The sequence below is a fragment of the Panthera pardus genome, unplaced genomic scaffold (genome assembly GCF_024362965.1).
Source record: "Panthera pardus isolate Hobbes unplaced genomic scaffold, ASM2436296v1 HiC_scaffold_25, whole genome shotgun sequence".
NCBI classification, from domain to species: domain Eukaryota; kingdom Metazoa; phylum Chordata; class Mammalia; order Carnivora; family Felidae; genus Panthera; species Panthera pardus.
In genome coordinates this window covers 26,598,965-26,624,954 of record NW_026526821.1, presented here as the reverse complement: position 1 = coordinate 26,624,954, position 25,990 = coordinate 26,598,965, and the positions used below count along the sequence as shown (strand labels likewise).

The 25,990-nt window shown below is 50.7% G+C and overlaps 1 protein-coding gene across 3 annotated transcripts in view; it reads left to right on the top strand.

Moving 5' to 3' along the window:
- TM9SF4 (transmembrane 9 superfamily member 4) overlaps positions 1-25,050 on the top strand; it is a 53,031-nt gene extending 27,981 nt beyond the window's left edge. For 2 of the 3 annotated variants that reach the window (XM_019458827.2, XM_019458828.2), the window contains exons 4-18: positions 3,684-3,852; positions 3,953-4,082; positions 5,228-5,351; positions 6,673-6,791; positions 6,921-7,032; positions 8,429-8,499; positions 11,003-11,135; positions 12,191-12,272; positions 12,368-12,443; positions 15,378-15,461; positions 17,007-17,182; positions 17,697-17,760; positions 19,053-19,172; positions 20,022-20,111; positions 23,087-25,050. In XM_019458827.2, the coding sequence (XP_019314372.1) occupies positions 3,684-3,852; positions 3,953-4,082; positions 5,228-5,351; positions 6,673-6,791; positions 6,921-7,032; positions 8,429-8,499; positions 11,003-11,135; positions 12,191-12,272; positions 12,368-12,443; positions 15,378-15,461; positions 17,007-17,182; positions 17,697-17,760; positions 19,053-19,172; positions 20,022-20,111; positions 23,087-23,236 (1,700 nt within the window). In that variant the 3' untranslated portion in view covers positions 23,237-25,050. The remainder of the gene's footprint in view (positions 1-3,683; positions 3,853-3,952; positions 4,083-5,227; positions 5,352-6,672; positions 6,792-6,920; positions 7,033-8,428; positions 8,500-11,002; positions 11,136-12,190; positions 12,273-12,367; positions 12,444-15,377; positions 15,462-17,006; positions 17,183-17,696; positions 17,761-19,052; positions 19,173-20,021; positions 20,112-23,086) is intronic. The other variant, XM_019458829.2, reaches the window with a different exon arrangement.
- Positions 25,051-25,990: the final 940 nt, after the last annotated feature.

Genomic DNA, 25,990 nt, shown 5'->3' with positions numbered 1-25,990 from the left:
ATGGAAACCTCTTGGGGCACCTGGGTGGCTCAGTCAGCTGAGCTTCCAACTTCAGCTCAGGTCATGATCTCATGGTCTGTGGGTTCAAGCCCCGTGTCGGGCTCTGTGCTGACAGCTTAGAGCCTGGAGCCTGCTTCAGATTCTGTGTCTCTCTCTCTCTCTCTCTGCCCCTCCCCCACTTGCACTCTGTGTGTGTGTGTGTGTGTGTGTGTGTGTGTGTGTGTGTGTGTGAAATAATGGATAAACATTAAAAAAAATTTTTTTTAAAAAGAAAGAAATAGAAACCTCTGTGTACAAAAGTTATCCTGCTGTATTGTATCATTCTGTCTTGAAGGAGTGGCTCCCTTCATGGCCTAGGGGCTCTTAGAGTGGAGGGATCATGCCTTCCATTCCTATCTCTCCCACTTCTGACCCAGTGTCAGAATCCACAGGAGGATTCAGTCAATGTTAAGTGTCCTACCTGAATGGAGCAGAAACCTCCTTGATTATATACCTGTTGGATGGCAAGCCTTGTACTTAGCATTATCATCATCACCACCGTTAGTATTTACAGGGCTCTTCTAGGAGCTGGGCATTGTTCTAGGCCCTTCTCTGCTTTAACTTAGTTAATTCTCACAAGAGCCCTATGAAGGTAGCTACCCTTACTATCCCCTTAACATAGGTAAGGGAAGTGAGACAAAAGGAGGTAAAGTCATGTGCCCCAGTCATTCACCAATATGGTTACCCCCATTTCATAGTAGAGGGAACAGCAGCTTCAGGGGTTTAAGACTTGCCAATAGGTGGAGAAACTGAGATACTAGACCAGGTTTTTTTTGGTTTTGTTTTTTAACTCTAAAGACAATTCTTTCTGTTGTCCTGGCTGCCTTCCCCAGAAAGGTTCATTTGGACTGTCTGAGGGCTGTGCTCATGGTGATCGCACTGATGGAGGTTCATATCATGGCGTGCGAGGGAGTGTCTGTGGCAGATGCACTGGAGTACAATGTCAGGCTCTCTTAGAGGGTCCACGTTCATAGCTTGTTGCTCATTCAGCCTGGCTGGCTCTCTGCTCCAGCTATAAAAGGTTGAAAGGAATACTTCTGTATTAGAAATGAGCCATTCCAAACCAGCATGTCCTCTTTCTTGGTTTAAATTTAATTTCTAAATATCAAGAAATGATACCTGCTGGCTTGGTCTGCAGATTGGTTTCTCTCTGTGTATGTCCTTCCTTTTCTCAAGTGAGCTCCTTGTAAACTAAAAAGAAGTGGGCATTAGGGCATGGTGTAAAGGAAGGGGCCCAAGAGCTTAGCACTACCACTGTCCCCTTGAATGATCATGGGCTAGTTAGTCACTGTCCCTGTCTGGTTCTAGCATGGCCGTCTGTGAAATGAAGAGGATGACCTGAATCATTTCGACAGTGGACCGTGCACGTGTCTTATTGGCATCCTTGTTCTCCACTGGCCAGTCGCTCCCTGGGTTTAATGGAGTCAGCTGCTGTTACTAGGCTTCTAAAAGGGGGAGAAGGGGAGACCCTCTCCTGAGTGGCCTCGTCCACACTCGTCACAGCTGCTACTTTGCATGGCTGTGTCGTACTCCCTGAGGTGGCACAGCTCGTGCCCTGCCGCACAGTTCACAGGCCAGCAACTCACAGCTTCTATCCACAGCCCTGACCTGGCCTTTGAGCCCTAAATTTGGATATCTCACCTCCTGCTTGACATACCCACCTGACGTCTCCAAACTGAAAAAACGCCTTCGGTCTAAATTTGCTCTTCTTCCTGTTTTCCCCCTAGCACTCGGCTGTGGAAACCTCAGTCTACCTGATGTGCACCACTCCTCACTCATCCCTTTTATCAGTCAGCATCAGGTCCCCTAGTTTTGCCTGCTCGGTAGCTCCTGAATCTGTGTACGTGCTTCCAGCCTCAGCATAGCCCTGACCAGCCACCGTCATCGCTTACGTGCATGACTGACTGGCATCGCCCCAACCAGTCCCTTGCCTCTTCTGTGTTTCCTTGACAAAACAGCCAGAGTGATCTTTCTGTCATCAGAATCAGATACTGTCTTCCTTCAGCTGTTAGCAACCCTTCACTGGCGTTTCTTGCTCCCTGGATAAAGATCGGACTTCCAGCACAGCCCCCAGGCCCCCAGGTCCAGCTCTGGCCCATCTCTTGAGCTCACCTTAAGTCACTTTCCCACCTGCCCTCTGCACCGCAACCACACAGGTGTCTCAGACTCACCACACTTCTCCCACCCTCAGGAGCTTTTGCATGTACTGTTCCTTCTGTCTAGAATGTTCTTCCTCTGTCTCGTTACATAGTTAACGCCTCTCTTCTTTTAGAACTCACTTCAAACATCACTTCCTCAGAGAAACTTTCCTAGACCTGCTCCCCCATGTCTAGAGCAAGTTCCTCTTGTTATACAGTGTAGTCTCGTTATCCTGATGATTTAACCAAAGTCTGTCTTCCCACTACACTGTAAGATCCATGAGTATGTCTGTTCAACATTGCATCTTCAGGGCCCAGCACGTAACCAGTACTAGGTTCACGTTAGGAACAAATGAACAAACGAATGAATGAATGAACAAACAACTGAAGGAATGACTGACTGACTAGGCAGAGAGTGCCATATCCAAGCAGGTCCATGCTGGGAAGCACGTGTTAGACCAATTGTTCGTGCAGGAGCTAGTCCTGCCTGTTGGCTTCGGTGGGTCTTCAGCTTGCCCCAGTTTCACAGTGTCCCAGAAGAACTGTTAGTAGAGTTCAGAATGAAAGTGCCATCGGTTTTAGTTGACAGTCCCTAACTGCTCAGTGCCTGCTAGCATGACATCCGGAGGCCCCTCTGAAGCAACAGGCATGCAAAGGATGTGCCAGTTCGTTAAGTAAAAACATGTTTTGGCTAAAAAATCTCAGGTGCTGGATTTCAGTCCACTTCCTCTCCCTGCCTGAGCTAGGATCTGAAGACACAGAAATGAATAGGACACATTGTCGGCCCTTAAAAGAACTCAGAGGTCGCAGAAATGTAATATATTAACACATTGTGCAAAGTCGCATCATTGACATGGAAAGGTGCAAAGGTGATGCTGATGATAAAAATAGTATTTGTTGTCTGCCTGCTCTGTGCCTGGTACTTTATTTTTCATTGTAACCCTGTGAGATGGTTACTATTATAATCCCCATTTTACAGGTAAGGAAATTGAAGTTTGTTGAGATTAAGTAATTTAACCAAGACTGCTAAGATAGTGAGTGGCAGAGCCAAGGTTCAGTGGCCAGTCCTGTCTTTGCCACTGTACAAGACTGCCTGTACACAGAGGCAAATCAGGGAAGAGGGTGATGGGCTCAGCCCTGAAGAACTCAGAAAGCACTTCCCAGAGGGTGAAATAGAAACAGCTTGAAGAGTGAGGAGGAATTTCCCAGGAACATGGGGCAAGAAGTAGCACTCTGGGCAAAGGAAATGACATGAGGCCCAGAGGCATGGAGTGACATGGCATATTTGATGTGCCCTGGAGAGTCTGGGGGTGGTAGAGCAGAACGGGGGTGGAGCGTACAGGTGGGAGTAGGATGGGCAAGCTATCTACAGACAGGGCAGAGCATTGACTGCCAGGTGCAGAACTGCCAGAGGCCCTGCAAGTCAGCCCGGTGTCCCCGTGGCTCTGCTGGCCTCAGCAACCTCAGGGCTGAAACTCTGAGATCCATCTGTCTCTCTTACGGCAGGAGAGGTGCTGAGAGGGGACCGGATTGTCAACACCCCTTTCCAGGTGCTAATGAACAGCGAAAAGAAGTGTGAAGTTCTGTGTAGCCAGTCCAACAAGCCAGTGACCCTGACCGTGGAACAGAGCCGGCTTGTGGCCGAGCGGATCACGGAAGACTACTATGTCCACCTGTAAGTTGTCCTCTGCTCCCTGCAAGCCTCGCCTTGGTGGATGGGAGGGCACTGATGGGAGAGGCGGCCCAGAGGGACTGAGCGGGCCTTCGGTTTCCAGCATTGCCGATAACCTGCCTGTGGCCACCCGGCTGGAGCTCTACTCCAACCGCGAAGGCGATGACAAGAAGAAGGAAAAGGATGTGCAGTTTGAGCATGGCTACCGGCTTGGCTTCACGGATGTCAACAAGGTAGGGTGTCTCGGCGGGCTGAAGGGCTGTGGGAGTTTCACCCTTTAAGGCACGAGCTCTTGGGGCCCCAGGGAAGGATATATTTAGCTAGAGGTTTATCACAAAGGTAGGATGGCCAGGGCAGCTTTCTCTTAGTGCCCCTAGGCATGGCCTGTCAGAGTCCGAGTGCTTTGGGCAAGGCTCTGGCAGATGCTACACAGGAAGTGGAAGGCACAGTCCCTAAAAAGTTAGATTCCACATTTATAAGACTAAAACAAAAGAAAAAACACAGAATTCCGTTAGTATGTAGGAAAGAGAGCTTTGTAGTGGTCTAGAGCATGCTGGCTTCCTGGGTTTTGGATCTCACTTCCACCACCTACTAGTTGTTGAGTGACCTTGAGCCTACCTATTTCCTCACTGTGCCCTCGATTCCTCGTCGGTAAAATGTATGTAATGGCCATACCCGCCCTTTGGGGTTGTTATGCAGTGTAAATCAGATAATTTGTGTGTCTGCTTCATAGCACAGCCTCTGAGAAATATGCTGATAATGGCAATGGTTGTAATAGTGATTCTCCTATCTTACTAATTTTCTAAACGGAACTCCTACCGCGTGGGGAATAAAAGGCAAAACCATTTCTTTTGAGGCATAATCCCTGTCCTCAAAGGGCTTCTGATCCCAGTTAGGAAGAGGACTGACCATGTAGACCCTGCATCTTAAGTCCTAGTTGCTGCTCACTGATGGTGCTGGCGCCATGACGACTGATGCCAGCGGAGTTCAGAAGAGCTTGTTGTGCGTTCAGGTTGTCATGGAGGAGGTGGGCCTTGAAAACTAGGTAGGCTAGAGCTGAGTGGAGTCGGGTGGTGTCCTAGCTGCAGCAGATGTGAGAACACAGCTGCGGAGTGGGGACTGTGCACGGGGCAGGGAGATGTCAGGGGAGACTGCGGGGGAGCTAGATGTCTGAGAAGATGATAGAAGGCCTTGAATGGTGGGCCTAAGCCCCAGGGACCCCTAGAGGGTTTCTGAGTGGGGAGTGCTGTGAGAGCAGTGTTTCTGGCAGGTTGAAATAGCTCGGCATGCTGGACGAGGGGAGGGACCTGCTTACCTGGGGTGATTCTCTGGCTATTTCTTGACTGCTGGTATTTTGTTCTCTCCATCGCTGTTTTAGATCTACCTGCACAATCACCTCTCGTTCATCCTTTACTACCACCGGGAGGACCTGGAAGAGGACCAGGAGCACACATACCGCGTCGTCCGCTTCGAGGTGATTCCCCAGAGCATCAGGCTGGAGGGTGAGTGGGGAGGTGTGACCAGAGGGGCAGGGCTGGATGGGCCTGGGCTTCCACACCCAGGGTCTTCTCACACTCGTTTCTGAGACGGCTGATAGGCCACTGTGTTATATGGGCCCGGCCAAGGTAGGGTCACTGCATTCCCATCAGAAAAGGTGACGAGCAAGGGGAGAGCTGCCATCTGTTGTGTCCTGGCCTGGCACCTTCCCAGTTTACCACCTCCCGGCAACCCCTGGAGGTATGTGGTGATCATAGATGAGGAACCAGAGACTCAGAGAGATTGGTGACCTGGCCAAGAACACACAGCCACTGAGACTTGGCTAGGCCTCTCATAAGAACCAGCCGGCTTACCCTCAGTTGAAGAACAAAGGGGCAGGCAGAGCGGTCGGGCAGCTGGTTTCTGTGCTTCTCTTCCTCTGTGTGAGTGATTGGCGTAGACTAGAATTGGCCCAGGTCAACAGTTGTGCAGGAATCTGAGAGCCCAACTCTAGCCCTATAGGCCTGATAGGACCTGGTCCAGCTTCTCACCTGTCAGCCTTTGCTCACCATGGGACATACTTGGATTTAGCAGGCCTGGCCTTGGTCCAGGTGGTAGTGGGTTTCTGGCTTTTTTTTTTTTCTTTGTTTTTTTTTCTTTTTAAGCTATGGAACCTCATTTTCAGTCATACCCAGAAATCTCATGTAAGACATAGATCCTGTGCTTTCAGAGCACTGTGCTGCCCCTCCTTCTGGTGAGTGTCGTGAGCACAGCTTTACGTTTGCCGTGGGATTTTTTGACATCATCTCTCCCCTCAACTGTTTCCTTGAGTTTAGAGACTCTGTCTCCTTTTCTCCCCATTTTGTTTCCAGCACAGTACTGGGCACGTAGTAGGTTCTTACTATGTGTTAAATTGGTGGACAGATAACAGGATGAACAGATGAGTAAATGAAGAACAAAGCATCTGAGTGATTGCATTACTGAAGTGTTGGGCCTTTGGAGACAGTGAATGAGAAAACATGATAGCATGAATGGGTGGTATTTTTCCTGTTTGGTGAGGGTGACTGAGTGAATACGTGAATGTTTGAATTGAGTGAAGGAAGACATTAAATGAGGGTCTCAGACTCCCTCTTGCACACTCAGCACATGCCTCTCTGCATCCCCAACGGCCCTTAGGAAGGTCAGGGCTCTGGGATGCACAGTTTTACAACTGTCTTGCTTCTGCTCAGACCCTGGGTCCCAGCAGCAGGCCTCTGAGGGCCCCCCCCCCCCCCCGCCCCCAAAAAACAGCCCATGGGTAGTGTCACTGGCCCCCACGGGAACAGACTGAGTCTCTATCTCTCACAGACATCAAAGCAGACGAGAAGAGTTCTTGCACCCTGCCTGAGGGCACCAGCTCCTCGCCCCAGGAAATTGACCCCACCAAGGAGAATCAGCTGTACTTCACCTACTCTGTACACTGGGAGGTGAGAAGGGGCTGGAGCTCATGACAGGGGAGGCGGGTTCTGGTCTGGGCAGGAATTGTCTAACAAGAGACCTGACTCTTAAGTGCTTCTTTTCCACCCTATCTTCCCCCTCCCCCTGCCACCCTCCAGGAAAGTGACATCAAATGGGCCTCTCGCTGGGACACTTACCTGACCATGAGTGATGTGCAAATCCACTGGTTTTCTATCATTAACTCCGTCGTGGTGGTCTTCTTCCTATCAGGTGAGAGATCTGTGGGATGGAAGGTAGAGAGGACAAGAGGGTGAGGGAGGAAGGTCTGAGGCATCACATTACTTTAAGGGGGACTTCTAGGGTGTTCCAGGGGGCCAAGTGTAGGTCAAAACAGACATCAGGGCTCTGTGGTAGGCATCAGGTGTGCAGAGGTGAAGAAGATTCAGTCTCTACCTTGGAGAGCTCCCTAGGGAGAGACAGATACATCTCTTCATGCACACCTTCCTTGATTCATTGGACAAGATTTTGTTGTTGCCCATGCTGTGCAGGCACTGTGCCACAGGCCGGGGATGTGGCATTGAGCGGGTCCAGCCCAGTCTCTGCCCCCACAGAATCTGTTCTGGTGGTAGGAGAGACAAAAAAGCAAAAACATGGTTGAGACCTGAGGGTGATAAGTGCTGTGGAGCAGATACAGGGTGACCAGACGCCCAGCTGTGGAAGGCTGCTTTAGAGAAACCCTCTCTGAATGAGGAGCCACCATTCAGAGACCCGGGGAAGGACTGGTCCAGCAAGGCCACGGCCCTGCAGTAGGACAGGCTTGGTGAGAGGCTGGCGAGCAGGGGGAGGGTAGTGGGCAGAGGTAGAGTAAAACTGGTCATTTCAGTATCATATGGGAAGTAAAGATAATGCCTGCTGCTCTGTATTTCACGCTTACTGAGGGCCAGCTGCTGTGTTAATAAGCACTTTACAAACCTCTCATTCCTTCAGATTCCATGAGCTAAGCCTAAAATGTTAAGTTAGCTTGAGGTCATACAACACGTTCTCTTAACCACTGTCGTGTGCTGCCCAGAGAGGCAAACGAGCTACTGTGGAGGTACAAGTGAGGGGACCTCCAAACCATTTGGTGTGTTGAAAGGCAAAGATGCCTAGAATGAGTCTTGCAGTGGGGGTGGGAGTCGGGGCAGAGTGGGGCATTGCAGGCAAAGGGAGCAAGGAGTAGCTCCGGTAGAGGCATGGAGGTGAGAGTAGAGGAGGCTGTGAACGGATGACAAAAGGAGCAGGCAAGCAGGGCAGAGTAAGAGGTGAGTCTGGGAGGAAGTGAGGCTACAGAAGTCAGTAAGACCAAGCCACAGAGCAGCTGGGTGCTGTTCTCCCTGGAATAAAAAGCACTGTGCTAAAAAAAAAAAAAAAAAAAAACACTGTGCTTTGGCTGCCCACACCTGTCCCCTGCCCTCTTTTCTGCCCCTACCAGGGGAGCGATCCTCCCTGTGCCCTTGTCTGGATAGCTGGGGTAGAGCTCTGCTCAGGAGAGGCAGCTGCATAGCCAGTTCCCACTGGAGGAAGTTCCCAGCCATCACTCAGCAAAACACCAAGCCTAGGAGGGCATGCAGCCCAGGAGACCGTATTGGCAGTACTCAAAACTCTTCTCCCCACCCGTTTGTTTCAGGCATCCTGAGCATGATCATCATTCGGACCCTCCGGAAGGACATCGCCAACTATAACAAGGAGGATGACATTGTACGAGGTCTTGGCTGGGGAGGGATGGACTTGGAGAGGGAGGGCAGACTAGCAGTAGGGCTCTGGGCCTATCAGACTGTGTGTGTGTGTGTGTGTGTGTGTGTGTGTGTGTGTGTGTGTCTTGGCTGGGGAGGGATGGACTTGGAGAGGGAGGGCAGACTAGCAGTAGGGCTCTGGGCCTATCAGACTCTGTGTGTGTGTGTGTGTGTGTCTGAGATAGAGTAGTTTCAAAGGGAAAATAAATGTTTAATCCCAAAATGATGGGGATAGGCTTTCTGATTTCCAAGCACAAAAGGATTGGGAGAAATCACAGAAAGAAAACTTAATGGATATGACATTAAAAATCTAAAAACTGGGGGCACCTGCCTGGCTCAGTTGGTAGAGCATGCAACTCTTAATCTCAGGGCCGTGAATTCAAGCCTCGCGTTTGCTGTGGAGCCTACTTAAAACAAAAAATCTAAAAACTGTTCTGCATGTCAGAATACATACACACACAAAACAGAAAAGTGGGAGACAGTATTTGCAACAAACTTGAAAAAAGATGATACAGTTAAAATAATTAAAAAGCCCCAGAATTTCTAATGTGAGAAGGAACAAAAAATGTATAGACTATACATGGCTAGCAAACTTGCGAATACCCATTTTTACCTCAGGGATAACTGCCCTCCCCCACCCCCAAACACAGAGTCCAACAATAATGAGAAGACAGTGGGACACTTGGGTGGCTCAGGTGGTTAAGCATCCAACTTCGGCTTGGGTCATTATCTCACAGTTTGTGAGTTTAAGCCTCTCATCGGGCTCTGTGCTGACAGCTCAGAGCCTGGAGTCTGTTTCAAATTCTTTGTCTCCCTGTCTCTGTCTTCCCCTCCCCCTACTTGTGCTCGGTTGCTCTCTTTAAAGAATAAATAAACATTAAAAAAAAAAAGTTTGGACCTTCAAATCAGCTCAAGTGTTTTTTAGTATAATACTTACCATTGGCATGGTTGACCTGAGCTAAACACCTTTGCACACCACCCAAGCAAGTATAAATTGGTAGTTTTCTGAAAAGTAACTAATCAGTCTATATACCATGAGCTATAAAATGATTTGCTTGCTTTGACCCAGTAATTCTTCTAGAATTTTCCTAAGGAAAACAAAAACACAAAGGCTTGGGCTAGAAATATTTATTATAGCTATATTTATAACTTGAATAAACTGGATGTAGCCTGATATTCCATAATAATGGATTGGTTATGTTATGGTACAATTATACAATGAAAAATTGTGCAGACATTAAAATAGTAATGCACGGAACATTTATTGGAAATGGTGAAATGCTCATGATCAAACATCAACTGAAAATAACAAAGTACGCAGTAAATACAGTATGATTCCAATTCCATTGTTTAAAAATTATATATACATATGCACATATACATATATAAAGGGCTAAAGGAAATGTATCAAAACAATGGCATTGTTTTATGTCTTTCTGGGTTTTTAAAAACTTTTGACTGTTTACTTATGAGTTTTATATCTTTTGTGTAGTCTTTCTGGATTTTTAAAAAATTTTCTACTTTCTGTCCATTTGAATATCATGCCATATGCCAAAAAAATATTTTTTCACTTTTTTATTACACAAGAACACATAATTTTTTTAAGTGTATTTTGTGAGTGAGAGACAGCATGCTCATATGCGAGCTGAGGAGGGAGGGAGGGAGAGAGGGAGAGAGAGAGAGAGAGAGAGAAAGAATGAGAGAGAGAATGAGAGAGAGAGAGAATGAGAATCCCAAGCAGGCTCTCTACATTATTAGCGCAGAGCCCGATGTGGGGCTCAACTCAATGAACTGTGAGATCATGACCTGAGCCGAAATCAAGAGTTGAATACTTAACCAACTCAGCCATTCAGGTGCCCCACACATACTACTTTTATAATCAGGTAAAAAAAGCTGGCGGTGGGGGGGTGGGGCACCTGGGTGTCTCAGTCGGTTAAGCATCCGACTTCGGCTCCAGTTATGATCTCACGGTTCATGGGTTCAAGCCCCGCATCAGGCTCTGTGTTGACAGCTCGGAGCCTAAAGCCTGCTTCGGATTCTGTGTCTCCCTCTCTCTCCCTGAAACCCCCACCCCCCGCTCACACTCTCTCTCTCTCAAAAATAAACATTAAAAAAAAGCTAAAAAAAAAAATTGCTTCTAAATCTCACAACCCAAAACCGCTCAGAGTTAACATTTCATTGTGTTGATGTTTAAATTATTTTTTCATGCCCCAGGCATGTGGAATTTGGAGAGGAGTTTTGCCTTTTATGTAGCTGTCAGCCTCATATTTGTGCCCTCCTTTTCCATGTGACAGTTCTCTGGGAAGCGCTATTTCATTTGCTTACACCCCTGTCAGAGTGGAGGCTGGTTGATACCTGAGGGACCCTCAGCCCTAGTCAGGTGGCATGGGTCCTTGGGGATGGTCCCTGCAGGAGCTGCCTCCTCTGAAGCCCAGGAAGCAGCCTCATTCTCTTACCCTTTCCTGCAGGAAGACACCATGGAAGAGTCTGGGTGGAAGCTGGTTCATGGTGATGTCTTCAGGCCCCCCCAGTACCCCATGATCCTCAGCTCCCTCCTGGGCTCAGGCATTCAGCTCTTCTGTATGATCCTCATAGTCATCTGTGAGTGGGCCTGGTGGGGCTGGGTGTGGGGTCCTGTCACCAGAGGAGCACAGGCCTGAGTCTGAGAGAGGAGTGGCTTCCCTCCTGGAGAAGGGGGGCATGTCGGCAACACAGGGCCAGACAGAGTCAGCCATCCCAGAGGGAAGGCTGGGTCCTCTCAGCACCAGGCTCTGGTGGTTTGATGCCCCTCAGAGTTTTCCAGCACTATTGATAGCCTACCACGCCCACTCCATCAGTGAAGCCGCACATTAGTGCTGTGACATTGGCCTGTCTCTACAGTCAGGCCTTAGTGACTAACACAAGTCAGCAATGGCATTGGGAACGAAATCAGGTCTTTTCTCAGAGAACAGCCCAAAAAACCCTAATATATGGTAATTATAGACGGTTCTTAAGTCAGTCTGCCTAAATTTTTTTTTTCCATTTTAACTATTTTTTGACATATGACACTGTGTAAGTTTAAGGTAGACAACACAACAACTTGATATGTGTATAGATTGTGAAATGATCACAACAGTACATTTTGTTAACGTTCATCACCCCACGTAGGTACATAATTTTTTTTCTTTGATGAGAACTTTTAAGATCTAATCTCTCAGCAACTGATCTGCCTAAATTTGTATCTCAGCCTCATGCCTTTGAGCTTTGTAACTTTGGATAAGTCACTTAACCTCTGCGAACGTGTTTTCTCATTTGAGAAATGGATAACCAGCCTCTACCTTGGAGGGCTGATAGGGCAGATTCAGTGAGCTGGCGTTCATAATGCTGTCTGTCAGCTCAGTGCCTGGCTGGTTGCAAGTGCTCTGTGGGCTGGAAGCCACAGTTAAGATGTGTCCAGCCAAGGCCCAGTGCCACTGTGCCCCTCTGCATCGCAGCTGAGACCGGTCTTCCCCTGCAGAGAGGAAGGGAGTATGCTGTCAGGAAGGCCAAAGGAGAAGGGAGCCTCATTTAGCCTCATCTGCCCTGGGCCCTGTGTGCTATCCTGGGATGGGGGCTGGGGCCTGGGACCATGGCCATCAGCCACCCTGACTCTCTCTCTTCCCCCACTCCCTCCACAGTCGTGGCCATGCTCGGGATGCTGTCGCCCTCCAGCCGGGGAGCTCTCATGACCACGGCCTGCTTCCTCTTCATGTTCATGGGGTAGGTGTGTCTGAGCAGGCTCTGGGGCTGGCATAGGCTGCCTGCCCTTCAGCCAGCAAATCCCATTGGTGTGGATCCCTCCCATTTCCCTGCAGGGTGTTTGGTGGATTTTCTGCTGGCCGTCTGTACCGCACTCTAAAAGGCCATCGGTGGAAGAAAGGAGCCTTCTGTGTAAGTGTCCTAACCTCCTGCCAGTGTTGGTGTGGAGCCAAGAAGCTTCCTAGGCTCCTCAGCAGTGTAGGCAGTCTGTGGTGGGGGTTAGGACCAGAGGCAGAGCAGCAGAGTGATAGAGTTGGGGCGGGGGGGGGGGGGGGGGTACTCACCTGAGGGTCAGGAACACTGGGCTGTTGCCACAGGCACCTTGAGACCTCCAAGGGCCTTTTGCTGCATCTGTAAGAAGAGAGGATTGAATTGAGGTGATTTTTAGCTTACACTGTCTGATGGCTCAAACAAGAGAAGAAATAGAAAATTCAGAATAACAGAATTTGGGCACCAAGCCTAGGTGTTAAAGTTTAAGGCCAGAAACTGACCACCAGGGCTGCTGAGAGAACATCCTGTGCCATGGAGCAAAGACAAGTACCCGCCAGGGGTAAAAGAGGCCTGGCCATGGTGCTTCCAGCCTATCTTCTGGACTTTGTTGTCTCCATTTCCTCTTCGGGGAGAACAGGTCCTGCCCTTCTCTGTCCTCCTGGTGGTGAGGACAGTTCTTGGCAACAGAAAAGAAACCCAGGAGGATGCCTGGGACTTGACCCTACCTCTCAGGGAGCCCTAAGCCCCCTCTCCCAGACAAGTGAGGCCCTCCAGGACCCAGGAACCCCCTGGTGCCAAACTCAGAGAAGCTTGTGGTCCCAGCTTTCTGAAACACTTCCCTCCCTCCCTCCCTCCCTCCCTCCCTCCCTCCCTCCCTCCCTCTCTCTCTCTCTCTCTCTCTCTTTCTCTCTCTCTCTCTCTCTCTCTCTCTCTCTCTTTCTCTTCTCTCTCTCTCTCTCTCTCTTTCTCTCTCTCTCTCTCTCTCTCTCTCTCTCTCTCGAAAGCCCCAGGGGAGCTCTAGCTGCGACACCCCTGGCACAAATTAAGCCCTCCCTGTAGAAGAGCTGTGAAGGGGACTGTTCTAGAAGGATCAAAGAAAGGTCCTAAATTCTTGATGCATTGAGTATTTTTCTCAGGCCACGGTGTGCCAAGAACTGAGGACCTATGGAGGCATGGAACCCAGCCCCACCTCCCCTGGTGCGGCTCTTCCTCCCACAGCACCCCCAGGACCTCCCTCAGCCAGCCCCACACCAAACCCAGCCTCTCTGCTCCGCACCTGGGCCTTGCGTCTGAAGGCACCATCATTCACCTGGACCCCCAGGCCAGACTGTTGCGTTGCTTCCCAGCCTCCTGCTCCCTCCTGCCCACCTCCTCTCGGGCAACAAGTGTTGAGAGTTTTCCTGCCAGACAGTCTGTGAATTCCCTCCCAGCTCCAGCTCTGGCTCTAGAACTCTTGCCCAGGTTTAGGATATCTTTGCCTCTCGCCCGGACCCTTGACTATCTTAGGCGCCCCTGGTGTCCCTGCAAGAGATGACCCTTCCCTGGGGCTCTGCCTCTGCCCACAGGTGAGCATGTGCTACGGCCCACAGCGGTACAGATACTCATCTGCCCTTCTCCAGCCTGTCTTCCCCTGTGCCCGGCCACACCACCCCCTCTCTCCTCCCACCTCATCCATAAGGTCTAGCTCCAGTGTCACCCTCTAGAAGCCTCCTCCTCCATTCTGACCTCTGTGTCCTCCTTGACACCCCAGAGGAACCTGGGCAGAGCCTCATGCCTACAAATAGTGCCATGGAGCTAGTTCTCCATTTACGGGTCTGTCTGCCTCGCTGGAACCTTCCTGTTCTCACCCCTGGTACCTAGCACAGTGCCCATTCTGTAAATTTCGTCCAGGAGGGCAGATGAATGCCCTGCTGCACAGTGGTATGAAGCAGGAACACGCAACAAGGGAGGAAATGGCATTTGAAGTGGGCCTTGAGGAAGGTTTCAGGTGGGCGGAAGCAGCCAGCAGGGTGGTCTGGGGTTCTGGAATCTCCTAGTTCCCAGTCCTGGCTCTGTCCTTTCTCTTTCCCCATCTCCAGTGGGGGATGGTTGCACCTACCCCTCAGAGTTGTTGTGTGGATAGAGAAACTGCATGGAAGGCCCTTGGTACAGCATTAGCACTCAGGAGGCAGATACCCTGAGATAACTCTGCTTGCATAACAGCACAAGGGCAGTGACCTGTTGTGGAGGGCGGGGAAGTGGGGCTATGGGCCTAAGATGAAATTAGCATTGGAGGTTGAGTGCCGGATTGCAGGGGCCCTCAGGCAATGTGGTCAGTGGCCCTCCTGGGTGCTTGGGCGGCCACAGCAGTAAAGAAGGCTCCTGTAGGCCCAGGGCTTTGGTTCCCTTTGCCTGGGCCCCAGTCCAAGAGATCTGAATGGATGGTCTACAATGCAGTGGGTCAGGAGCTGGGACTCAGGTTACACTGCTTGTGTTTGAGCCTCTGATCCACCCTTAGCTGTGTGGAGTCAGGGTGTGTATTTAACATTGCTGGGCGTCAGTGCCCTCTTCTTTAAAAAGGGTAATGCTAATTATCCATCGAGGCAGGCATGTAGTGAGGAGTAGGTGAGAGGATGTGTTGTGAGGCCAGCACCCACTGCCCCTAAGATTCAAAGCTTATCCACCACTCTAGGCTGTTTGGGTGAGGCCCAGACATAGGTGTTTTATAAAAGTTTTATTCATTAATTCCTAGGGAGTTGCATTCATTGCAACTAGGGAGCTGCCATTCCTGTTCAGCAAATGTGTATTGAGCAGCTACTGTGTTCTAAGGATTGGGAGCAGCTCAGTGGGCAGGGGGAGCTCCTGAGGAGCTTCCAGTCTCGGGGATAGGCAGACATTGACCAGGTAACAATACATATTCACAGACTGGGATGAGGGCAGGGGAAGGGCAGTTGAGGGAATGTTTTCTGGAAGGAATGGTCCTTGAGCTGAGTCCTGAGGGACAAGGAGGGTTGAGGGCCTCTAGTCTGGGGACCCCACTGGAACGGGTGGCAGCTCCCTAGTTGCAACCCCCAACTTGGTCTCCCTTGCTTCCAGACGGCAACGCTGTACCCTGGTGTGGTTTTTGGCATCTGCTTCGTTTTGAATTGCTTCATCTGGGGAAAGCACTCATCAGGAGCAGTAAGTAAGGGAGGGCCGGCTATGCTCGGTCCCACTCCCACAGGTCACTTCCTGCTGTTCCCTTCCCTTTTCTGAGTCCCCAGCATTCTGTTCCCAGTCTCAGGGGCTGTGGACGAGCTGGGGTTTCCCCAGCCCTGCCCGTCCGGCTGCCCATACTCCAGCCCTGGCCTTCCTGTGGGCTCTTGCAGACAGCTGGCCAGAGCTCACTTCTCTAAAGGGAGATTTCCACAGTCCAGGGGCCAGCTGGGGAATCTCCCGTTGCCTCGGCCAAGGGAACGTTGCCTGCTGTGGGTTTATTAGGTCAGTATCCCAAACAAGGCTCTCCGCCTGTCCCTGTCCCACAACACCAGCTCCCGCGGGTTGTCCTGCCCTCAGAGCGGGGACCCTGCCAGCCCCGGCCATTGGTAGTAACTTGTGCGGGACTCATGGAGTAGGATTGCAGACTCAGCTGGGGGTGGGTTTTGATCCTGTGGCAGGATTGCAGTGGAGGGGGAGGGCAGGCATTTGCCATCCTGGCCTCAGTGGCGAGAGCCGCCTCCCCTCCGCCTGCAGGTGCCCATTGATCAGAGGTCCTTGGGTGAGGCTGGGAGTCCGGGGTGCCGGTGGACTGGCTTCTCTGCAGCGGTTGGGGAAGCCGCCCTCAGGAAAGACAGAGTCATGTTCATCCTCTCACTTCCTCTTTTATACCTGTGTTCCTTCTCTCTTTCAACATTTTCCTCCCAGTTAGTTACCAACTGCTCATTATAAATACTCATTGTAGAAATTTTGGAAAGTACAGAGAAGTTGTAGTATATTTTTGCAGTCTTTTCAGCTATATTTAAAATAGAATGATATAACTTTAAAATTGCAATGTAACAGCAGGCATTTATATTGTGCTTACATTGGAATAAGTACTGTTCTCAACACTTTGTATATATTAATTCACTTCTTCCAGTTTGCATGACTCTTGTAACAACATAATACTGTGTAGAACAGGATAAAGAAAAAAATGAAAAATAACTTATAATCCCTACATCCCATCTGAGGAAGTACTGTCAACTTTTCAGCATAGGCCTCTGTAGGCACATATACATATAAATACTGGGATGTTTCTATTAAAATGGAGTCCTATACATACAGTTTTATAACCTGCTTTTTTGGCTTCATAGTGTATTATGGTGTTTCATTTTAACAAAATTGGGAACACACAATTTGTGCACTTTTGTTTTTTCCCTTTCGTCTTCGGTTAACATACCATGTAATTCTTCATCCTGGCCTCTTCACCACCCCATTATGTTCTTGCTTCCTGCCTCCTCCCTGGATGACAAGCCCCTCTGGGATGCCGGGGCTCCTTCTTTAAGGTCCTCAAGCTGCCCTCCATGTTTCCTCAGGGCTGGATCAGCCCCAGGAGGTTCTGGCCAGGAGCCTTGTGGGGGATGTGTCTGCAGGATCTTCTCGGTCGTAGTGGCCTTCCTTCCGTGGGACCCATTAGGTCCCCCTCCTCCCTGCATAGCCCCTGGCCTGAGCTTCAGGGCCTTGTGGGGCCTCACGGTGCTGTGCCCGCAGGTACCCTTCCCCACCATGGTGGCCCTGCTGTGCATGTGGTTCGGGATCTCCCTGCCCCTTGTCTACCTGGGCTACTACTTCGGCTTCCGCAAGCAGCCATATGACAACCCTGTGCGCACCAACCAGATTCCCCGGCAGATCCCCGAACAGCGGTGGTACATGAACCGATTTGTTGGGTGAGTCTCTGGCAGGGGTGAGCCCAGGGAATTCTAGAGTGGGCAAGGCGGACACTGCCCTGAGCCATTTCCTTAGAACATGGAACAGGGTTCCCTCCCCTGGGATGTTGTGCCTGGTATTTTGCAGCTCCAACAGGCTCTCGTAGACTTCGTGAAAGCTTAACTCGATGCCACATTAAGGAGACCAAGTTGTAACCAGACTTGGTGTTGGCCTAAGAACCCCCAGGATAGGGAAGGGAGGGATGGAAAAGTGCAGATGAGACAGGGGAAGACCATCACTTAGATCTAGGCAAGTTGTGCCACCTCTCTGTACCTCACTTTCCCCATCTATAAAATGAGGAGATTGATGCCCAGCTTGCCTCTCTCTCAGGAGGCTGTCATGGTCCAAAAAGTATGCCAGAGAATTAGAACCACCACACCTGTGTGAGCACCATCCCTCATGCTACCTGGGAGGAGCCTGGATGCCCAGTGGCCCGGCTCTCCTAGCGGTGTTAACCCTCCCCTTCTACCGTAGCATTCTCATGGCTGGGATCCTGCCCTTCGGCGCCATGTTCATCGAGCTCTTCTTCATTTTCAGTGTGAGTACTGCTTCTCCCCGGGGCTAGGTCAGCCCCAAGAGGTTGGTAGGGTGCTCCCCCGCCCCTCCACACACAACCTTCACCCCTACTAGCCTCGTCCCTGTCCCTCCACTTATGTGCTCTGCCTCTTACCACCTGAGAGATTTCAGACAGGCCCATTTATGCTCTCAGGGTGTCCACTCCTGCCCCTCAGATGGCTTGGAAGGATAAATGAGATAGGCCATTGTATATGGGGTCTGGTGTGTGGGAAGTGCTCAGTAAATAGAAGCTGTGTCAGTAATATGGCAGCCAGTCTCCACCATGACTAACATCATGGCATCTGATTTGATTTCCAGGTCCCTATACATCTTTTTACCTGTTATACTCTGAACTCTCAGGAAAGCGGGGGGAGTGATTCCTAATTCTCAGGATTGTTGTGAGGCTAGAATGTGACAATGTCTATAAAAGGCACAGGGCTTGGCACTCAAGCAGAGCTTGTTAAGTAGTAGCTGTTGGAATGATGTGACTCCTGCCCAGGCTTGCCAAGATGGAAGTTGGCAGAAGGGCTCTTTAGAGCCATCTGCACCTGGCTGAGCCAGCTCGGCACTCTGCACCTAGAGTGCCTTGCACCAAATCTATACTGGGCCAGCATCCGCTGCCCTGGAGTGGTCCAGCCCCTCCCTGCTGATATACTGGCCCAGCATCTGCTGCTCTGGAATGGTCCAGCCCCTCCCTGCTGAGACCCCCTTGCCCACCTAGCCCTGCCTAGGAAAAGGGTCAGAGGATGGGTTGGCTGCCCCCCAGAGGGGGTACCTTACTCTTTTTGTGTGACCCTGGGCCAATTGCCAGCCTCTCTGAGCCTTGGCTTCCTCATCCATGAATGGCCACACTTTCATAGGCTTATATCTGGAGATGCACATAAAGCATGTAGCACCTTGTCTGGCACACAGTAGGCTGCCCGTAAGTGGTGGTGGCTGCTGTGTAATTTTGATTTGGGTGGGATTCATTATTTTCCACAAGTTGTCAAGTTCAGGCTGGGGCCCACCCATTGCAGGATCAGCCATGCCGCAGCTCCTCCCTGAGAACAGCCTGGCTCCCCCTGTGCTCCAGAGAGGAAGGGCCAGTCAGACCCCACATGCGAGGCCTACAGGCCCCAATGGTATCATGATGGTGTCTCCATTCCTGTCCTGATGGCAGGTGGTGTGCCGGTTGGAACTGAGGGGTGGCTTTTCGAGAACAGGCAGCATGTGCCAAGGGAAGGGGTCGCTGGGTGGAGGCAGGCTAGCTGAAGGCCAGCTGTGATGTGTCCACAGGCAATCTGGGAGAATCAGTTCTATTACCTTTTTGGCTTCCTGTTCCTTGTCTTCATCATCCTGGTGGTGTCGTGTTCACAAATCAGCATCGTCATGGTGTACTTCCAGCTCTGTGCAGAGGTGAGGGGAATGGGGCCAAGAGTTGGGGGTGAGGAAAGCTGGGTCTGGACTGGATGGGTCATGAAGCTGTCTGGGTTTCCCATGTGGGCCCCCCTCCTCTGGCTATGAGGTCTTAGGCAAGTACATCACTTCACTTAGCTGAACCCCCATTTATTCAGCTGTAGACTGGATTTAAGAATCCCTACCTCACAGCATAGTCACATGGAGTAGTTACTGCGACTTGCAGAAGGACACTTAGATTTGTCAGTACAGAGTCCACTCCAGTAGTGGTTTCTCCAGTAGCTGAGGCAGATGGGACGACCTTCCCTCCCTCTGCAGACTAGCTCTTGGTGGAGCCCCTTGGGAAGGGCTCTGGGACAAACAGCCTGAGCTGAATTCCTGGCTCCTGCATTAGAAGCCCTGGTTGGACAGTTGGTTAACCTCTCTGTGTCTTCTGTTCCTCATCATGTGACAGGATAGCAAGAGGGCCTGACTCAGCTACTACAAGGAATAGATGAGCTGATTCATGTATAACACTTAGAATGGTGTCTGGCCTGCAGCGAGCATTTGCTCAAGAAATGTTAGTTGTTGTTACTACTGCTCTTTTGCTGTGGTCCTTGTTGATTTTTTTTTTTTTAATTGAGGTATCACGTATGCAGAATAAAGTTCACCAATTTTAGTCTACAGTTCAGTGAATTTTTAGAAATGCATATGGTTGTGTAACCATGATCACAGTCAAGACAGAAAACATTCCCATGACCCCAAATATCACTGTTCTTATCTAGGGTCTTTAGCCCCTCAGGCAACCATGAAACTTGGGGAAGAGAGATTGTGCCTAGAGACAATAACTCTGCTCTGTTTCCTCCTCAGGATTACCGCTGGTGGTGGAGGAATTTCCTAGTCTCCGGGGGATCTGCGTTCTACGTCCTTGTCTATGCCATCTTTTATTTTGTTAACAAGGTACTGCCCTGTGTGAGGGAGCCCCCAGCCCTTTCAGGGCAGGTTGGTGGAGACGAGGGTGCTGGGGGAACACCCAAGTGTCTGAGTCTTTCCCACCAACAGTGGGAAGAACCAAAGTCATTGTGTTCTAGAACATGCTGCCTTTTAGGACAGAGAGAATCTGTGTTCTGTGTGTTTGGGAGACAAAAGCCTTCAGGATAAGTGGCACAATATTGCATGCGAAACCTGTGAGATACAGCCAAAGCAGAACTTAAAGGAAATCTCTCACCTTACAGCACTGTTCACAGGAAATTGGAGACACTGGTAATGAGGTACTCAGCTCAAACTAAGAAAGAAATAGCAAGAACATGAAAGAACAAAGAAGGTAGATGAGAAGAGTTAATGAGGATAAAAGGAGAAAATTCCGAAATAGGCTTTGGCGCCCAAATTTAGGAACTCGGGTTCACCCAGTAGTGGCATGGAAGGACACAAGCAGATCCCCACTTGCCACAGTGGTTTTGGTAGGTCTGTGCATGACACATGAGCCAGATGGATGGGCCACTTGAAAGGAGTTTGGGCTCACTGTGGTGGACCCCTCCCTTCCAAGGCTACCACCGAAGACAGTCTCACCCGCTGTGCCTCTCAGGTCTCCAAAATCCAAAAACAGGCAGAGTCCTCTCTGCTTGCAACCAGGGTGTCCTCCCAAACCAGAGTCACAGGTCAGTTGGTGGAGGCTTAGAACGCCCTTTGGCCAAATCGTCAGGTTGGAAAGAACTGTGTGGATCTTCCTATGATACTCCACCCCCGCTTCCGGTTTGCCGACTGTGCCCCTCTTTTCCAGAGATCCCAGCAAGTAACCATGTAGTTCAGGGGTCAGCAAACTAGTGCGTGCGCCAGTGAGCCTGTTTCTGTAAATAAAGTTTTATTGGAACACAGCCATGCTCGTTCACTTACGTATTGTCTATGGCTGCTTTCACACTATAGTGGCAGTGTTGAGTAGTTGTGACAGAGGCCACATGGCCTGCGAAACCTAAACTATGTATTATCTGGCTTTTGAAGAAAAAGCTTGCTGACCCCTGCTCTAGCACCTCCAGTGACAGAAGACATTCCCTCCTGGCATTCTCAGTCTCTTTGGTTAGCACCTCCTGTCATTATCAAAGTCTTCCTTGATTCACACTGGAATCCATCACCCTGTAACTTCCATCTTCAGGCCATCCTCTTATTCCTGGAATCATCCAGAAGAAATCTAATTTCCCTCCTCTATAGCCCGTATTCATCAGAACTTTTGAGCGGAAAGTGACCAAAACTCATTTCCAACTGGCTTAAGCAAAAAGAGAATGTATTGACTGGTATAACTTGGGAAGTTTGAGAAGCTGGAGTTCTAGCTTCAGGCATGGTTAGATCCAGCATTTCAAATGGTGCTCCACATCCATTCCTCAGCTCTGTGTGTATTCTTGGCTTTAATCTGCATGCAGGATCTTGCCTCAAAGTGGAAAGATGCCAGTGGCAGCCCTAGAGCTAAAAGAACATCTTTCCTCTACCGTCAAGTTACCAGTCCCAGGGAAGATGCTCATTGGCCTGGGTTACATGCCATCCCTCACTGCTCCTCAGGTCCCATGGGATGGCGTCCTCTGATCGACCTGCTTAGGTTCTGTGTTAAAACTGACAGCCCCAGCAGGGCCACAGAGTAAAGGAGTGGGTACCCCAAAACACTGGGAAGATGGAAGATGGGAGACAGTGTTGGGCAAATGAAACCTAGCTACAGGGCCTCCTAAACTGCCCCGGGATCATACATGATCTCCTTGTCTTCTTCCCTGTGCCCCAGTCTTTCTTCTCTGCTCTAAAAACCTCCACCCCAGCCCCAGATCCTGTCTGTAAAATGACAGCCTTGGCCGGCCTGAATTCTAGGGGCCTTTCCAGCTTTGCCTATTTGCCTTGTACCTTTCCTGGTTTTGCCACTGGGTTTACCTACCACTGTCCTGTCCCCTACCTCCCTCACCCCATCTCCAGACACGAGAAAGTAGGAACCTGGGGAGGGTTAAGCCTGAAAACATGGCCTTCACCCCCCAGTTAGAGGATATACTGATTTCTTCCGAGCTCCTGGCATTTTGTGACCATGTGTCTGCCCATGAGCCCCAGCACAGGCCCCACTCAGGCCCTGGTGTGCCGAGTAGGTCTTGATACCAAGGTTCCAGATTAGCTCTGCCCACCCCAGCAAACACCACCACAAACAGGTCTCTGGCATCCCTGCCGGGCCCCTAAACTCTGCAGGAGAGTCCAGCATGCTCCAAGATGAATTCCCTGTGAGATGTTAACAAAAGTGACAGAAGCATTCTTAGGAGGAGAGGATTGTAGGCTGGCTTATGGTGGCTCCCCGCTCTTTAATCCTGTCTCCCACCACCTCCCGGCTGCTGCTCCAGCCATCCAGGATTGTTGCCATGCTGTTCTGGGGACTGTGGAGGGTGAAGAAGTGACACAGCTGTGGCCATTCCTAAGGCATGCTGGCCCTGGCTCCTCTCTCTCTCCTAATGAGCTCTCAGGCCCTTCTCCAGGAAGATTCCTACCCCTACCCGCCCGCCCCACCCCCCCACCCCCCCGACCCCCCGCACAAGAAATGGCCTAGGATAGTGGAATTGGGCCTTGGACACCCCCAGCCCTCCAGCCCAAGGCTTACATTCTACCTCCTTCTGCTTCCTAGCTGTGGAACCATGGGTGCTGTTGGACCCCTCTGTCCCCCATCTGTGGCTGGTTAAAAACCTGCCATGGTGGTCATGAGCACTCAAGGCGGTACCCGGGCCCTGCTGCCGATGAAGGCTCGCCATGGCTGTGAGCTCCGCCTGCCCCTCCCTGCCGACTCGGAGCAAGCCCCTTCCCCTACCAGGCTTCCGCTTCACCACAAGATCAGTGAGAAGGTCGGGTGGGGGGCGGTGTCCAGGTTGGCCATGGCAGGCTGACACTAAGTGTCCACCCCTCTCTTCTCTCTCCACTCGCCCCAGCTGGACATCGTCGAGTTCATCCCCTCTCTCCTGTACTTTGGCTACACGGCCCTCATGGTCCTGTCCTTCTGGCTTCTCACGGGCACCATTGGCTTCTATGCAGCCTACATGTTTGTCCGCAAGATCTACGCTGCTGTGAAGATAGACTGATGGGGGTGGACCATGGCCAGGCCCACTCTGTCCACGGACAGGAAGCCACTCTGCGTGGGGAACTGCAGGCACGCAAATAAAATAACTCCTGCTCGTTTGGAATGTAACTCCTGGCACAGTGTTCCTGGATCCCGGGGCTGCGTGGGGGGCGGGAGGGCCTGTAGATAAATCTTGGACTTTTCTTCATCAATTTATTCCAGTTCTGTGGGGGATGAGGTTTTTGTGGGTTGTTTTTTCTTCAGTGCTACGAAAGTTCCCTCCAGCAGGAACTCTCAGACCTGTTTATTCAGGTTTATTTTTGGTTGGGGGTTTTTTCCTTAGTTTTTTTAACGTAAGGATCCAGGATGGATAAATCACCAAGACACTGGGTTTGGTCACTGTCTCCACCTCAGTTCCTCAGGCTGTTGGCCACCCCACAACTAACTGGAAGAGGAAACGCCTGGCCTTCTGGGGCTTCGGTGAGGTTTCCGAGCCTCTCACGGCCCATCCTCACCTCTGATGCCGCGACAAAGCCCAGCTCTAGCCCGGACGTGCATCCTCAGTGCCGACCAGCCTCTACCAGCCCTCTCCCTCACTCTTCTCTCCCCCCAACCTCCTCCCAGGGCTGCCCAAAGCAGGGCTTCCAGCCAGGCCTCCAGGGTGACCAAGTCTTATTGCTACAAGAAAAACCCCGGGAAGTACTTGGGGCCAAGTGCCCCAGGACAGCAGGACTCACCCCTGCTCGGAGCAGCGGGAGTTTGCTGGACCAGAGAAGAGACTTGCAGTGAACTGTGTGTGCCAAGAAACCCTGGATCCAGGGCCAAGTATTTACAGAGTCAAGCCAAGCATCCACGTGTCTGTCTGGGACAAGGGTCCTCACCCCTCAGGATTGCTCCCCAGTTCTTTACCCGGGGGGTTGCTGCTCTTTGCGAAGTGTGCTGGTGGCGGGCCCTCTCCACTCCCCCTACCAGCACAGAATAAGGCCGGGAGACCTCAGATGCCCTCCTTTAGGTGGCTGGGGAGAGAGGCGTTCTATCCCTGACATCCCCCAGCCTCAGTGCTCATGCTCAGCTCTTTCAGCCAGACCCATCCCCTCCGCCTCCACCTCCATCTCCTGTCTGTCTGATTCTTGCCTCCTTGGGTGACACCTGCTTGTGGGAAGGAAGACGGAAGGTCAGTTCTGTCAGTCTTTCCCCGATTCCCAGGAATAGGCAAAGAGCCAAGTTAGAAAGAGGGAGCTAGCTTTGCAAGCCTGGCTCCTCTGTCAGCACCCAACCCCCTGTGCACCCTGTGCATGTCCCAAACCAAACATTTGTTCTTAAGTTGCAAGAGGCCAAACCCACCCTGGGGTTAGTGTTTAAGTAACAGCCGCTCACCCTTGCATCAGCCCCTTTGGGACTCCCACCACAAGACAAAGCTCAGGATGCTGGCTAAGCTCGGAACACACCCCACCCCCATGACACCCTGCACCCCGACTCCAGGTTCTCCCAGCAGCCCCTACCAGCTCCACCAGTCAAACCAGTGGACTTCTCAACCTTGCTCACAGTGACTCCGTAGCGCCAAACGGTGTCCACCAAGAATCAGGTTGGAGAAAAGGGAACCCAAGCAGTAGAGAATGATAATGGAGGCTTTTGTTCATTCAAATCTCGGATTTTTTCCCTAAGAGATTCTCTTTTTTGGGGGTGGGGGGAATTAGGAAATGGACTCCTCATAAAAGGTTCAAACATCATCAATTTTTCTGACTTTTTTAATCATCATCATTATTATTTTTAATTAAAAGATGCCTGTATGCCTTTTTTTGGTCCGATTGTAAATAAATATGCCATTGACCTGTTGTCCTGTCTCTTGAATCTCTTCAAGGGGTTAGGAGCCTGAGGTGAGTCATCATCCCTACATGGGTTGAGCTGAGTGGTTTCCCTCAAAGCTCAGTCTCATGTCCGGCTTTTGGGAGCTCAGGCCCCTGTTGTTCCCCTGTGTGGTACAAGCCCATAGCGTTTCCCATTGGCTCCGTCCCTCCATCCTGAATCGCAGGCATCTGCCCTGGTCCCACAGGTAGGAAGTGGCAATCAAGTTTGAGCTTGGGTAGCAGTGAGACCTGGTTTTGGATTCCCAGCTCCAATATTTTACTGCCAACTCACTTCACCTCTCTGTCCTCTAAGACTCCTTCAAGTAGAAACATAGGTCAAACTGTCTTATGTCCCAAGGGGAATTGACTGGTTCGTAAGTCATCAAGGAAAGGAAAGGTTCGGCTTCAGGTATGGATAGATCCAGGGGTTCAAAGGCTAGCCTTAGGATTCTCCCTTTCTCCATTTGCTTCTCTCAATCCCATTCTGTCCCATTGTCAAAAATCTTTCCTATGAGGGAGCCAGTAAGGGCATGTCACAGATCACTCTAGGCTTACATTAGCCAGTTTGGAAAGCCTAGAGGAAAAAGACCTCCCCTTCCTTGCCTCAGTATATTCAATTTAGATCAATCCCAGAAAGGGTTCCTGATGGGCCTGGATTACTGTTTGCACATCTTAGAGCATCACTCTATCCAGGAAGACAGGGTTTTGTTATAGGCTGCATGCTCCAGGGGTATTGGACACTGTGAGTTTTAGCCCCACCAGAATCCCTTGGAAGGGGTAGAAAGAATAATTAACCACAGCAAGGGATGCAAAGCAAAAACAATTACCTCATACCCTACTCCCTCCACTCGTGCCTTGGTTTCCTCGTCTGCGGTGAGAAGGGCGCTGGGTGCCACTCATGGAATACTTCCAGTGTTCCAGATGCTGTT